At 34.3% G+C, this 16,744-nt stretch overlaps 1 protein-coding gene across 2 annotated transcripts; it reads left to right on the top strand.

Moving 5' to 3' along the window:
* Window positions 1–494: 494 nt before the first annotated feature.
* Window positions 495–13,104, top strand: LOC108734737 (L-asparaginase). Of its 2 annotated transcripts, XM_018466398.1 has the most exons (9): window positions 495–725; window positions 778–889; window positions 4,095–4,206; window positions 8,243–8,368; window positions 8,885–9,095; window positions 11,815–11,930; window positions 12,026–12,211; window positions 12,305–12,418; window positions 12,828–13,104. In XM_018466398.1, the coding sequence occupies exons 1-9, from the start codon at window positions 638–640 to the stop codon at window positions 12,879–12,881; spliced, it is 1,119 nt and encodes a 372-aa protein (XP_018321900.1). In that variant the 5' UTR covers window positions 495–637; the 3' UTR covers window positions 12,882–13,104. The 2 variants fall into 2 exon arrangements, with proteins under 2 accessions (XP_018321900.1, XP_018321901.1); XM_018466399.1 differs by lacking the exons at window positions 495–725; window positions 778–889 and adding an exon at window positions 1,525–1,700.
* The last annotated feature ends 3,640 nt before the right edge of the window (window positions 13,105–16,744 follow it).

The following is a 16,744-nucleotide window of genomic DNA, read 5'->3' as shown; positions in this document are numbered from 1 at the left end:
GTACACATATTTTCAGGGATACAGAAAAGGACACAGGGTACCTTTTATCAAAAAAAAACTGTTCCCGAGGGATAAAAAAAAATATTTTTATGTGGTCGTCGATGATCTTTGACGTATTTATATCAATAAAAACTTAAGAACTAACCAAAATTAGATTTACTAAAAAACCGTGAAAAAAAATACGATTTTAATCATGATTTAAATCATCTCAACCATGTTTTCGTCTACACTTGAATTAATTATTTTACTATATTTGCGGTAAAAAATTGAAAAGTAGTATCTCCATAAATAAATAACGAATTACATAAACGCTTTAAACAAATTTCTATTTGTGTATTGAAGAAATCAAGCCGTACTTATTTTAAAATATTCGTAAATACAGCACGTTTATCAACAACGGTAATCATTTTTGACTGTGATGAGTCCTTCCTATCTATACTTTTAGTATCTAATGCAACTAACATATAATATACAAACGTGCTCTCGGTGTTTCGTTATTATAGGGACACTAAAATTCTGTTTAATTGTGTAGTGTGCCAAACAGTTTCACAACCGAGATAAAGACGTAGTTTATAAATACATAACTGCTCTGCGTCGGAAATATTATTTAATTGATATTTAAGTAATAACAACAAAAATGTATACAAAAATGAATTTCCCAGTCAAAAAAGTGTTAGTGTTGTATACTGGCGGGACCATTGGTATGCAAAGAAATTCTCAAGGAGGTACAAAATTTTCGGATACATTTACCAAGTATTTACATCTTTTTTTACTTAGTTTACGAACCACTTAATGGCAAATTTGTTGAGGAAATAAGACGTATTGGTGTATTTCATAATCAAAAACTGGCAGAGGAGTTACGGTTATCAGCAGAACAACTCATTATTCCGTAAGTCAATTTTACAATCATACATTTATCTTATTTAACTCACAGAAAATTGAGTTACCTTTCATATTAAACATATTTTCCATTTTTTTTTTAATGTGCATATATCTATAGTTTTAGAGAATATTATTTGCAGTTCACACTTATTATTTTCAAAATATCAAGATTTACCCTAAAAGTGCGTTATTTTTTTAACATCCCCTGTTAAATGTTACTGAAATATCCAATATTCTTTCCTTTAATTATATGATGATGCATATGATAAGTAATTAAAATAAAAATAATTTAGACATTTCGCTAATTAAGTATAATATAAATCAGTTATAATATATGGGAAAAAAATTAACCTACATTGTAGGTAGGTATTCATACATAAAATAGATACATACTATTATTTTATAACAATTATTAGAGAAAAACAATAACAATTATACAACTCATAATAACATCTTTTCTGTTACGTACATTAAGTAAAAATTTATATCTGGGCCACTGTCAAATGTCAAACGATTAAAGATTAATTCGAATTAAAGGTAAATACATAATAACAAATTAATTGGGGTATTGATATCAACAGTAATTTCCTAAGACAAATGTCGTAATGTAACCATGTAAACGTTGATTACTTCTGAAATGTTAAATTATTCAGTAATAACTGGTTAAACACGAGGGACGTGCGACTTTGAACTTTAGCAAATTCCTTTTCCTATATTAATTTATTATTATTGATTGTCGTTTACAAAATGATTTGTTTTGAAATTGTTGCTATAAGTATAAAAGTGAAAAATTGTGATAAGCACCAACACTGAGAAAGGTAAAGAAAACTTTTTTTTTTAAATATTAGCAACAAAATAACTACCTTGAAAAAACCTTCCTTTGCAAATGTTGCTTCGGAGAGCTACATTAATTACCTTAGATGTTAAATAACCCGGACACAAACTTTTAAAAAATTAGGAATACTTATGCAAGTTTCTGAAATATGTTGCAAACTTTGAAGGGCGTTAATTCGAAGTAATAGTGAATCACATAATGAGTAATAATGCAACGTACAGTGAAATTACGATAACAACTAAGCAGCCACATCGATGGAGAACGTAAACAGTGACTGTTGTCAACAGCTTATTACTACACTACCACATAATAATGTTAAGACGCCCATTATAATAAAAATTAATTAAGTATCTAGTTTTTTCATTACTGATAGTATGTATTACATTTGAAGTTTCACCTCGATATGGTAGTAAGAACCGAATGAAAGAAAGAAACAATGTTAGAGCTTAATTTATTTACCTAGTTAATAATAATAATAATATCCGTAAAAATAAACAGTAATAGGTAAATAAATATCCTCTAAGTAGGTGAAATTGTAATTTTATTAATTGTAAGGTAAATTTCCAAAGCACCATTGAGATATTACCAGTAGCTCTTTTCTCCCATTAGATAAAATTAATTGCAACATTAGTAAACACATACACAGACACATCTACGTACGTTCGAAATTCGAAGTCTGTGCTAAAACATTTCGAGGGGCTATAAAAATTATCTCCCAATTGTCACCCAAAAACGTCGGACATTTGTCTTAACACGGTCATGAAAATTATTAGCAGCCATCTGCAGTGGTGTTTGATACACACGCTGTTTCATACAAGCCTATTCAAAGAAATCAAGCGGATTTAGATCTAGACTTAGCGCCGACTAACATACACGCACTGGTCAATGCAAGAATACTATTCTACACTGACCTGTGACGCTGACACACCGACCTACTGTCAAAGGTTTCAACTGATCAAATGCTTACAAGCCTACAACGGTAAAAGAACAAACTACTACTCTAGGCTGGCTGTAACATAGGCATCGTCAATAACACATAATCTAATCTAACAAATAACAAACAATGCGTGATCATGAAATACACTAGAAACGCAATATGGATGCTGCTAATTACCAGCATTTCCTTGTGTAATTTTACCAGGGCCGGACTGGTCCTTTCAAATACATTTTTCTTAAAAATGGTGAACTTTCGGACCCTCAAACATTAATATTTTATAGTGCTCTATTACCTCCTGCAAGCTTCTTACTTATTGCTACTACTAACACCCTGTATGTACATATTGTAGATACGTTAAGCGCGCAAACCATTTTGTCGTGGTTCTCGAGCTTGGAACTAGTTAAACCAAATTTAAGTTAACCCAATCGAAGGCAATTTTAATTTTTCTTCTGTAGGTGCAGATCCTTGTACACAAGAGAAAGTACCCGGCTACATAACACTCACCTACAATTAGTTCCTGTTGTCTTTTCCTACCGTAACCTTATGATCCTGATCAATAAAATGAAAACATTAAGTTACAGTATATAAGACAACTAAAAAATAGGGTTTAATAAAATCGCAATTACACATACTGTTGCTGTATTGTGAATTTTCGAACACGAGAAAACAATCATAAGTAACTTTTCTTCTAAAGGATCATTTTATCAATAAACATTAATTAATCATTTCAATTAAACAGACTTAATCATTAGAATATGAGGCATTTACATATGGTCTTAAAACAACTCTCCATTAATTTTACACATAGGTACAAATTTAATTTAATGATACAATCAAAGCAACAACGTTACGATCTGTTCGGTCTCAGCCCAACATCAACTAAAACCTACAGCAATGCGACTCAGCCATGTGAAACCTCACTGTCTTACCCTTGGGGTGCAAACTCCTTGAACTCTTACTTTACACGTTAGAACGGAAATTGCAGAGATTAATAAAAACATCCGGACTTTACCTAAAATTAACTTGTCGACTCCTGGTATAAGACTTGCAAAACGGCGGCCGATTCTCATCCTGCTCCTGTGACGTTAGGCAAGGCAAGCAGACCTGTATATTCACGATCTCATTTTTTTAACTCAGCTATTCTACACTTGCCTCCAAACAAAGCAACCAAGCCCTAAATCATGTTAAACTTACTGCTCACTTCTTATACATCTTTCTTTCATTAAAGATACAAGGAGTATTATAACCTTTACATAATCTAGAGCAAGACACTAAATCTAATTTTAATAGGTATTATTATTCTTAATCAAACCGCAACCAGTACAAATATTAATTCGTAAACATTACTTACCTGACTTACTAACTGACTGTATTACAAAAATTGCTTTAGCACTTTTACAAACTTCTATTTGTAAGAATGCACATGTAATAATATTTCAGAGATGTACTAATGAAGAACAACCTAATTTACACCATTAAGGAGTATGATCCTCTTCTGGACTCCAGCAATATGTCGATTGAGGATTGGCAGAAAATAGCTGAAGATATTGAGGTATGTTATTTTAGAAAAAGTATTTACATACAGAATATTAAGTTTTTAGGTATGCATTTAATAGAACTCATAATATGTGGTTCGCGATTTTCTAATACTTATGCAAATACGTACTAGCTCCCATCAATACACTGTACATTAGATTCGTTCGTACGTACTGTTCGTTTCAAGAAGTTGGAGATGTGCCCCATCCCTTTATTACGATGCGCCGTAACATAATTCCAAATCCAATCATATTTGTCTGCGTAGCTCATTTCTTCACCGATCATCGAGCGAGAGCTAGGCAAAAGTGTACAGTACCATTTGCAAACTTATTTAAACTGCCTCGTTAAAATTTAAGAATATGCTTTATTTAAAAGCATATTTAGCCGAAAATAGTAACAAGTGAATTAACTTAACGCTCTACACACATAAAACGTTTGCTTTGTTTTCTATTGTTAATTTATATACATTTTTGTTTTAAGAAATTGCTAAACATTTTCGTCTAGTACTGTACAGTTCTAGCCGATCTCCTAAGACCGCCCATCGAGAGCTCTGCTNAATACATGTAAGTTTGATGTCTTATCAAACTTAGTCATCTAGTTGTCTACGTCATTGACTTATATCTACGTGACTAAAGTAACTGATAAACACCCTTTAATAACAGCTAGCCATTTCGCTTGTTAATTGTCATATTCGTTCACAGAATTTGTAAATATAATTAGGACGAAGTACCGACAATTGTATTGATTCAGGTGCGGTATTAATGTTAAAATAATAGTTATATCGACCTATCGCCCTCACCTATAGGCTGTCCCACTCCACAAGTTATATAAGCGCTAATCAACATATTAGATTAACTCTTTTTTTTATAGACAAAATCGCATTGTAGTAACTGTTATTGTGTGTATGTTCGGTATAATAATAAATATTGTCTCTAACGTTTATTAGTGTAATCGTTTTTTAAAAGATTAGTTTTGCTCGGCATTCGACAAAACTTAATGTTAGCGTTCATATAAATTGTAAGTATCATTTTGTTATTTCATGTGTTTAATTACAGTTATTACTTGCTGCATCTACACTTGTGTTATATCTCTACCTTTCCTCGATTTTATTAAGTCTCTGATTTCGAGACATATACATACAATATTTTACTCAGTAGCTACAATTTGTTTAATTTCTATTTGCAATAATCCTGTTATAAGTCAGTCTGAGTGCTTTACACCTCTATTGATACAAATATCGTGCCGTTTTATGTCTTTTTTAATGTAATAAATCTTGAAAACCCCAGAAATTGTGTATTACGCCACGCTGCTGCATTTAAATTTGGAGGAAACATGGCGGCTCTCGCTCGTATGGCCACACTGTTACTATAAAGTCACTGTAGTTCCGACTATTTTTGTCTTGCTCACGCCTAGTGTGTATTCTTTCTATCTTCGCGCAGATTTCTTCAAGGTCACAATTCAAACAAATTCAAATGGGCTGTATATGTGTATGCGTGTGTATGTGCGGCTGTGTGTGCTTATGTGAAATGCGTATAGGTGTGTCTTCTTCCTTTTCCTTGCTTTTTACTATCACTTGGAGTTGGTCCTCCTCATTTTTATGCATCAGGTACTCTGTCCTAAGTTGTCTGTGTCTCCAGCTGAGCCTGTTCCATATCTCTGGTTATGGTTATCCATCACGTAACTGGCAGTAGTCCTCTGCTCTTCTCCGTATCTAGAATTGCCAAAGCCCTCTTAACCGTGCACTCTTCGTTTCGCCTCATCACATGTCCGAACCATGTCGTACAGCTCTCGACCATCTTTTTTTTTAAAGTAGAAGCTACTTTGAAGAAACCTCTAATGTGATCTTGCGTACTTTGTTAGGACTCGTCACTTGACAGCCCAGCATTCGGAATCATACATCATGACAGATCCGACTGTCTTTTTATAGATTTTACCCTTTAGTTGCATTGGTATTCGGTTATGACAGAGTATCCCAGCCAGGGTTCTCCACCTCAGGTTCGTTGCGTTAATTCAATGGGTCACATATACGTCTGTATTTACATCGGAAGTTAACATTGATTCCAGGTGTTTAAGTTCGTAAACTGTAGGCATTGATTGCCCTTCAATATAGGTTTCTGCGTTTGATCAACGCTGGTCGATAAAGCTGCACTTCAAGTATTCTGTTTTGCTTGAACTGCTGCGGAGACCATTCTTCTGGAGTGCTTGCCTCCGTTGCGAAAAAGCAGTATTTAGTTTCAGGATTCTGCATCATTTTGCTGATGGAATTTATGAAATGCCATCACTTGGAGTTGGCCCCCCTCCTTTTTAGGTATCAGGAACTCTATCTTAGATTGTCTGTCTCGAACTGTGCCCATTCCATATCTCTGGTAACGGTTATCCATCACGTAACTACCAGTAATCCCCTGATCCTCTCCATATCTGGAATGGTCAAAGCCCTCTTAACCGTGCACTCTTCGCTTTCTCCTCGTCACATGCCCAAACCAAGGCCTACTGCTCTCCACTATCTTTTTCACAGTAGAAGCTACTTTGATGGAACCTCTAAAATGCTCATTGCGTACTTTGTCAAGTCTCGTAACTCCTGTTTCCCATTTTCAAATCATTTCGGCGTATACTTTGTTCGTGCTTTTTCTTGACAGCCCAGCATTCGGAATCATACATCATGACAGATCTGACTGCCGTTTTGTAGATTTTACCCTTTAGTTGCGTCGGTATTCGGTTATGACAGAAAACCCCTGCTAGGGTTCTCCTCTCATCCACGCATTTACATCGGAAATTAACATTGATCCCAGATGATTAAGTTCGTTAACTTTGGGCATTGACTCCCCGTTAATATAGGTCTCGACGTTTGATGAACGCTGGTCGATTAAGCTTCACTTCAAGTATTCTGTTTTGCTTAAATAGCTGCGGAGACCATTGTTCTCGAGTGCTTGCCTCCATTGCGAAAAAGCAAGGACATACTTTATGGAAAAGGAGATTGGATATCTTTTGTGAGATAGTCCATAGACAGGTTAAATAAGAACGGAGTAATAATATCTGCAGATCCCTGACGGATTCCTACTTTAACCTTGTGTGTTGATTTGATTGTAGATATCCTGCACTATGGTAGCGTAGTGTTCTGGGATTTGTTTTGCCCTCAGCGTGTCATACCAATTTTCGTGGTATTCTATCGAAGGTTTTCTCGACATCTAAGACCACTAAATGTAAATCTTCTCTATTGGTCCCATGTTTTTCTATGAGCATTCATATTGCGTCTGTAGTTGATTTGCCTAACGTTAGCCTGCATTAGTTTTTACCTTTACTATTTGGCTACCAGTCAAATCAGTGACGTGAATTTAAATCTCAATGCATGTGCATTTGCAGAAGTTTCACATAACTTACTTTCATTTACATGCATAATTCAGAATAACAAAAGGATTTTTAGGATTCAACTCAGGATTTATAGTGAATTGTAAAGATTTTGGTTCTTCAAATAAATTATACCGCTTCTACAGTATTTTTATTGTCGAATTCTTTCCATGTTTCTGTTTTTCTGCGATTGTTACGATTTTAGCTTTTATAATCGTGGGTATTCCACGACGTACATTTTTGTGCTATGGGAGCTTCTTCTGTAATAACGGCCTACGCTCGTATCATAAAGTGAACTGTTAGGGTTCGACCATTCGACCTTCAGTTTTTGTTATATTACTATATAAATTTGCCGTTTTTACGGTTAAATATAAGACAGTTTTTCTCAAATCCTTATCAACACAAAAATTTTGGTATTTTTGCCGCCCCCACATTTCCTCCGCCCGGGGTTCATGGCGTCCTTTGCCCCCATATCATGTTTCGCCACTGAGTCAAATAAATATTGACTATATCATGGTGATAATATGCACAATCCTGCCGAGCACCTTCACCATTATTAACATAGGTAATCCGTATTTTTTAGCTGTATTTGTAGTAAATGTTAAAGTTTTGTTTCAAGACGCACGTTTCTATTTTTCATTTCATTTTTTTTAAGTATATGCACTTTCTGTAATTCTATAATCTTATAAAATAATTTGTTCTTGTAGGACGAATATGAAAACTTCGACGGTTTTGTTATACTCCATGGCACAGATACGATCGCATATACTGCATCAGCTCTGTCGTTCATTTTGGAAGGTCTCAGCAAACCTGTAATATTAACAGGTTCTCAGGTAATTATTAGTTTCTTTTGTTCATATTCTGTAGGATCAGATTTCTTCATGGATGTTAATAGGTACGAATTTTTGATTTCACGAGTTCAAGTTTGATGGAAAACTAATTTTCGGTTTCCATTTCCTATAACAAAACTTCAAAACATTAAATTTTATTTTATACCTACTAACAACATGAACGAAGAGAAACAAATCAATTAATAACAATCAACAGGCAAATTTTTGAAAAAGCTCAATATTGGTGTTTAACTCCGACTGTCGTGTGAGAACACCGATTGAGTCGTTTATCCAACGTCTCACTAGCTGTTATTGGCACCCAGAAGGTCTCAGATAACACCGACCGTGAAAGCCTTAGTCTTTTGAGCAAGCATATTTTTATTATATAATGAAAAATAATAATTACCTTTTATTTTGTGCCGTGCATAGAAGAAGATCTTTGATACAATTGAATAACCTAACTACCCAAATATAGCTATTACCTACCATAAATTAAATTCACATTGAACACATTTTCAGATTCCTATTTTTGAAGTTCGTAACGATGCAAAAGATAACTTCTTAACCTCATTAGTATTGTCTAGTTGCTTTGATATTAGAGAAGTTTGTATTTACTTTTCTAACAAACTTTTCCGTGGCAACAGAACGAGGAAAGTCAGTTCTGACCTTTTGGAAGCATTTAACTCGCCTAATTATCATATTCTTGCTGACTGTGGGATTGACATTAAAGGTACTCATTATTGATATTCTTTGAAAAAGCATAACATAAAAGTTTTATGGTCTCATAAAACCAGGCAAAATTAAACCTAGTTTTTTATTTTATTTCTGTTAAGATATGGTTGCAGTATGTATCATTAAATCATTAAAAAAACATACAAAACAGTTAGTTCAAGTTATTGGCAATATATCTACTGATAACTGTAGTATTTCATATGTATGATAAAACCCCCTTATTAAAAAGAGGGTGTGTATTTACCAAACTAAATCTACTACACAGTTTAATTTCTACACGGTGATTAAGAAACCATCAGTTGAATAAACAATATTAACTTCTTAGTTAACAATTAATCGAAGCCTCCGGTAGTATATCGCAATTTTGAACTTACACTTTCTTGCCAGTACACCATGGGTAGATTTCTAATGTTCCGCCAGTAACTTGGTATCAATCAATCACTTTGTTTTTATAGTACTAAATAACTAATGAGATCAAAATGATGACCCACAAATGTTGGTTTTGATAAATTGCTAACCAACAGTTAATGTTCTTTATTTAACTGCTTGTTTGCTACCAGTATACGGTATACGTGATAGACTCACTTTGGTAACCAAGCGATGCAGTTTTACTGTCTAGATTATAGCTTATCATTCTGTAAATCACCGATTCGATTGTTCTCGTGTATCCTTAGATCATTTAGGCAAACGCTGAGACAGTAATATTTCACAGAATTCCTTCCCTTCTGTCTTCGCTTCATTCGCCTCAACTGTCTGTCCCTGATCACTACCAACTTATCCATTCCCAAGCGTCCTAAAAGAAGTGTAGCGAGCACGAGTGTGTTTGTGTGCGATCGGGCACACGTGTGCGTGAATGGCTTATCGATTCGCCCACTAGTCGCGGGCGCCTTTCTTCATGAGCGCCGTATTTGTAAATGTGTGTGTCGTACCTGCGTTCTGGGAAAGCAGTTAAACAGTTCAAAGAAAAAAATAAACTATCCGGATGTTTCCAGAAGGTTATCGAAAGTAAACAAAAGAGTAACCTAAGTTTAGTAATAATTTAATAGTGTTTTTAAGTTCTTTAAAAATTAGTGTAAATAAATAGTTTTTGTCGTTATCAGTCTTAGAAGTTAATTTTGTTAAACCCACGAACATTACAGAAGGTTGAAGAGTGCATTCCACCCTATCCTCCAAATTTGAACTGCAGCATAGAACGAAAGTTCTGTCCGTTCACCAGCATTAATAGATGGCTGGAATGGAAACACTAAACAATTTTTTTTCTTGGTTTGGCTAGGAGATACTTTCGCAGGATCCTTGTGAAACGTATGCAATACAATTGTGGGATCAGAGCCAAGATTAGGGTCATAAAAGTTTAATGATTATGAAAACACAACCTGTATTATTCCTTCTATTACGAGGTTCTATAAAAGTAAATAGCCTTTTTTAGTTGTTTTTTATTTATTTTATTTAATTTGATTCATCAACGGAAATGACAAAATGGCAAAGATTGAAAAAGCAAAATATGTGAGCCCGAGAAAAAAATTATGAACTTTATTAAAAAATACATCAGTAAAAGCAAGAAATTGCACACATGAGCTATAGATGAGTAAAGAATCGCATTAAATGGTACCACAAACAAAGAAAAGTAAAAAAATGTATTGGTCAAACAACTGCAATAGAAGAAAATGTATAAATTAACGCAAGAAACCAATAAGTTAAGAAAGATTCACATTATTCAAACTTGCCTAATTTAAGATTAAGAATTCTCTTGTTGAATTTGAAGTACATCAACAAATGAAATCATACTATCACTATTATAAACAAGTAACCAGGGTCCATCAATAAATGGCAATCCTTATAGTATTTCTATCTCCCTCAAAATCTTCATTTACAATTCCTAAACAATTTTTTTATTCCCCATTGTATAGAATCCTTCTCTTTCCTATCTAAATATCCATCCCTTCTATCTCTTACCTGTTCTCATCTTTAGCAAGTAAACAAGCAAGCAAGTAATATTCCTTCCCAATTATTTTATTATAGTCTCCAGTAATCATAATAAGTATGCCCTTTTTTCTTTTTTATTTTTTTTTATATCCTGCAATTTCCATAGTCAGACAATTATCCCTCTCTCTGTTATCGTATCACTGCACTCTACCAAATCTTTGCTTTCATCACTCTCCTCTAATAGATGCAACAGTTTCCCCCCTCTCTTCATTTCATACATACAAATCTTCCTTCAACCAACAACTACATCTTCAGTCTTGTTATTTGGCTAGTAGGTAATTACCTTGGCAAAGTCTTAGAACCAAAGGGCAAAACGTAGGTTAATGTTAATAAGAAAACCTTTATCCCTTAATAACATTGAATTTCCATCTATTATTTATTAATCATTTGGGAAGATTTGAGACATATATTGAAGTAAATTGTTATTTCTAACTCAAAAGACATTGATTGATTAAGCTCCATAATAAGACGTGACACTTTATCAGAATTTTTATAATCATTAAACATTTACATTCTGATAATGTTGGCTTTGATTCCATAATTGAGAATTCAAATTGAACAAGAAATAGAACCTTTATGAAATACTACAGTCAGAGGTAGATACGAGTAGATGATCGGCTTTTAGTTTTTACTGCATCATTAAGTTTCGATTGGTAGTTTTAAGTTTATAAAAAATATATAAACTCAATTTAGTGGTCGTGAACATGTTGTATTATATCACTGAATATTTTTAGTTTACCACCAATATTTATTCAAACCTGATGAACAACTTTCCAAACTAAATGTAAAGAAGTCATTAAATCCTAATGTAGGAATATTTTACCTTTTTCCGACTATAACTGTAAAAATGGTAAGTTTAACAAAACATTTTATTCACATAAATATTATTTATCACCAATAATAATAAATAAATTCATCCTGTTAAAATTATTAACCTATATTTAGCTAAAATCATTTCTCAAGCCGCCTATTGAAGGGATAGTTTTGGTAAGCTATGGTGCCGGAAACATCCAATCTGAAAGGGAGGATCTTTTGGAAATTTTAAAACAGGCTGTTAACAGAGGAATTATTATCATTAATGTTACACAGTGCGTACAAGGAACCGTAAATTCTTCTTATGCAACGGGACAGGTACATAAGTCTACACATAAAATCATAAAAATTTAATGCAATAATAAGGTTCGATAATATAATTCGTTTATTGATATACCTATATTTTTACAGGTCTTAAACAGTATAGGTGTGCTGCCAGGATTTGATATGACTGCAGAAGCTGCTCTTTGTAAATTATCATTTGTTTTGGGACTAGAGGATAAGACTTTAATAGAAAAGAAAGCGGTAAGCATTTTCTTACACCTTTTTTGTTGAACAAAAACGTCGAATGTAAATGATGAATGTTGCCAAAAATAATATAGATACCTAGTCAGGGTTCCACAGCAACTAAAACCCTTACAGTTTCGGCCTGTCCATTCGTTGGTCTGTCTTTCACATACTTCCCTCCCTTTCATCCATTTCATTCACATGCCTTTTAAAAGTTGACGTGTGGTCATATAGATTGACCTAAAATAAGATGTTTTGGACACCTTCCCCCTAGGGTGAAAGTGTGGAGTACAGTATTTATAAACTAGCCAGATTAGTAATATGAAAGAGTGTATTACTTATAACATATTATTATGGCACCAGTAGTCGGTTATGTAGAATGATTAAATGACGTTCTGTAATATAAACTATTTACATACCCTTTTAGATGATACTAAAGGATTTACGTGGAGAGCTAAGCAGAAATGTTAACATTATTTGAGGCTCTGAAGAAATCACTAAACCTTCATAATAAATGAACACGTTTGTTTAGAGCAGAAGGCGAGTTTTGAGATATATACCCATGGGATGTAAATTCGTGAGAATGGTACCTAGGTATGTAAAAAAGTATATCATATAAAACGAGAAAGGAATTGTCTGCCATAGTCTATCTACATTTAAACTTTGATGTGTATTATATAAACAGAATAAATATCTCAAATGCTTTTAACTTTTGATCTTCCAATACGCCCACTGTCATTTTAACGTAATTTACATGTAATTATCTTATGTTTAATTACTTTCCTAACCAGAAAATTGTATACATATATCAAATAAGAGAAATATCATAAATGTAAAAGGAAAGATCTGCCGCCACTTTGCTGAACTTAAAGAACCAAAACATGTCACGGAATTGAACAGTCGGTGGTTTCTAGATTTACCTGACTCATAGGAACTTGAAGTTCTCTAGTAAATATGAGAATATGGAATACAATTTATTATCCACGTTTCGCACCAGTACAGAACAAATATTCTAACAATCTTTCTCGAATTTCTAAATGAACCCATCGAGAGCATAGACATTTCTTTATTTTGTGGTCTCTGTTGCCTTTTCTTTCCTGACTTTTCTAACTTTCTAGATATCGAAATTACAGATACTAGATCTTAATCGCACATAACAAACCATGTATGTACGCTAAAATATATAGGTACATACTCTACATAATGTATGTGTAACTTGAAATAAGCAAATGCAATGACAAGATAGTTTTTTTTTCTCTAATTTCTCTAGTTAACCTACCTACTTTAGTTTACTTAAATTGTTCTCATCAGCACGTCATTAGTAATTCCGTCAAACCGAAGCTGTTTGTTAATGACGAAATTAATAAATTGCTACAGATAGCGAATGCTGATTTGCTAAATAATCGAAGGAGAGAGACTAATGTAGAAGTCCAATTTAAATGTAGTAAGTTATAAATTATAAACACTACAAAAAAGCCGCCATTCCAACTGTAGCCCGCTGAAATTTATTAACGCATGTATCTTGCCTCAACTCATCAAACAATGTGTAGAGGGCGCCAACTATTGCTTCTTTCATTAATTGGATGAACCCAAATCACTCAATTTTTTCTTTCTACTTTTCTTTCAAGAACGGAATAACAATAACGCTAGCAACTGCTATTTGATCATTTCAAACTACACAAGTAATCAATAATCTGAATAACACAATTTTACTGAAGTAGTTTAATAAACTACATTGGAAATTCGATAAAAGTTTCCTACCAAAAAATCCGCCGCGTCTCTAGGCGACCTTATTTGTCAGAGAAACATAACGCTTGCGTTTTGAAGATTTTTCGAAACAACAACTATGGATCGGATAACAGAAGCTTCTACATGTTAGCCGAAACTGAGACTGAATGTTTAATCGAGAATTGGACTTCTATGCCACTCTCCCACATTAAGAAGTGGGCGAAACATGTGTCCATAGTGAAAAAATTTTATAATGGTAATTTGCTTTGACCATATAATATACACTGATCCGACGGGACTTGAACCCTGACGAAACTCTTGTACAAACCAGAGTGGGTGGATCGGCAGAGTTTCGATGATTTAGGTAGGGAGCCGAACCATATGTTCTACCATAAATGAGGAGAGGGAGTTCTTAAAGAGAAACCAGACTAAGAAAAGTCCTTGAAAGAGGGCAGCAGTTCTTTCAGTACTCAGGGTGGCAGACATTAAGAGGATCGGTATGAAACTCTGATGCATGATACTGCGATGTGGAAGGCAACTAGAAACCACTACTTTATGATATCCCAAGTAAAACCGAAATTAAATGATGTCGTTCTCTGGGGTAAAACACTCCGGGCGTAAACTAGTCCCCTATTCGGATGTCTGGGAGGGGAATACCTTGGGGGATGTAATCAATGAGTGCAACAGGAATATATTAGAATTAGATATAGTAGGCACTAGTGAAGTCCGTTGGCCCGAAGCCGGAGACTTCTGGAGTAGAGTCTTTAGAATAATAGAACAGGATCGGTGGAATATAATTCAGGGGTAGGAATAGTAATGGGCAAAGTGTAGAAAGTTGTTTATAAAAAAACGATAGGATAGTTATGACCAAATTAAACTCAAAGCCAGTAAAAGCGGTATTGGTGCAGGTTCACATGCCTACATCAGTGATGAAGACGTTGAAGCGGTTTATGCAGATATAGAAGACGTGTTAAGTTTAGTAAAAGGATAGAAAAACCTAATAGTTGTAGGAGATTTCAACGCAGTAATAGGTGATGGTAAAGACGGTGCAATACCAGGTTCTTTTAGATTAGGCAATAGAAATGATAGGGGAGATAGGCTGATAGAATTTTGCGATAAACATATAACTTAACCGTCGTGAATATTTTATTCAACCATCACGTTAGGAGACGCTATACGTGGAAGATGTCAGATGATTTAAGGAGATATCAGTTATATTTTAGGCAAAGATTTAAAAATCAAGCGAAGGACTGTAGGAGTTATCCAGGAGCAGATATAGATAGCGATAATAACGTAGTAGTTATAAAGACCAATCTTAAATTAAAAATTCTGAAAAAGAAGGAAGGTAGGAGACCTCTTGACTTAGAAAAGCTAAAATGTAACGGAACGGGTGATAGGCTAGGTACAAGAGATATAGAGACAGAATGGAACTGCATTAAAACGTGCCTAAAGTCAGCAGCTACAGATATACTAGGTCTTAAACAAAACGAAAGTAGGAAACCCTGGATAACAAATGAGATTGTAGGATTAATAGACGAAAGGCGGAAATACAAAAACAGGACAGACGAAGAAGGGCAAAAAAGATATAAAGCTATAAAGTGGGAAATAATTAGGAAGTGTAGGGCAGCTAAGGAACAGTGGATTGATAGGATGTGTAAAGAAGTAGAAGAAAAGTTTGAAGTAGGTAAAACCGATGAGGCTTATAATATAATTAACAGGAATTTTAGAGATGTAGGATACAGTAGTAATAATATAAGAAACGAGGCAGGGGTCATGTTGATAGAAAATGAGGAAAAGGCAGATAGGTGGAAAGAATATTTAGAGAACCTTTACGCAGGCCCTGAGTTAGGAGATATATTAGAGAAGGAAGATAGTGTGGAAATAGATGAGCTTGGTTATCCCATAATGAGAGAAGAGTTCGATGTAGCATTAAAAAATTTAAAGAATAATAAGGCGCCAGGTGTAGATGGGATACAGGGGGAAATTCTAAAACATGCAGGACAAGAGGTTAGAGATCGTATGTTTAAGTTAGTTAGTCACATTTACGAAACGGGGAAAGTCCCAGAGGATTATAAACGGAACGTAGTAGTAACATTACCTAAGAAGAGGGGCGCGGATAGGTGCGAGAAATTTCGAACAATTAGCTTAACTTCCCATGCGTCAAAAATCTTAACTAGAATTGTACAGAGGAGGATGGAAAAAAGGGCGGAAGAACTATTAGGGGAAGATCAATTTGGGTTTAGAAGAAATAGAGGAACGCGGGAGGCCATTCTAGCTTTACGGGTAGCAATAGAGAAAACGATAGAAAAAGGAAAGAGTGCGTACATAGGATTTGTAGATTTAGAGAAAGCTTTTGACAATGTTAAATGGGACAAGATGTTAAATATACTTAAAAATGTAGGGATGAATTACAAAGATAGAAGAGTGATACTTAGTTTGTATAAAGAGCAACAGGCAGTTATAGAGCTGGGGATGCAACGTAGAGAAGTAAATATTAGGAAGGGAGTCAGGCAGGGATGCACACTGTCACCGCTACTTTTTAATCTATACATCGAAGACGCCATCAACATCATTAAAGACAGTACAACTGTAGGGATAGATGTGCAAGGGCAAAAG

Source organism: Agrilus planipennis, unplaced genomic scaffold, assembly GCF_000699045.2.
Source record: "Agrilus planipennis isolate EAB-ADULT unplaced genomic scaffold, Apla_2.0 scaffold66, whole genome shotgun sequence".
Lineage (NCBI taxonomy): Eukaryota > Metazoa > Arthropoda > Insecta > Coleoptera > Buprestidae > Agrilus > Agrilus planipennis.
The sequence above is the reverse complement of the archived record's forward strand: the minus strand, read 5'-3'. Positions and strand labels throughout refer to the sequence as shown.

Bases quoted from the DNA above. Each gene is read 5' to 3' on its own strand.
- LOC108734737 (XM_018466398.1), top strand. From the start codon at position 638: ATGTATACAAAAATGAATTTCCCAGTCAAAAAAGTGTTAGTGTTGTAT. The intron at 9,096-11,814 runs GTACTCATTATT...GAATATTTTTAG, and splicing joins CTGTGGGATTGACATTAAAG to TTTACCACCAATATTTATTC. The intron at 12,419-12,827 runs GTAAGCATTTTC...ATACCCTTTTAG, and splicing joins CTTTAATAGAAAAGAAAGCG to ATGATACTAAAGGATTTACG.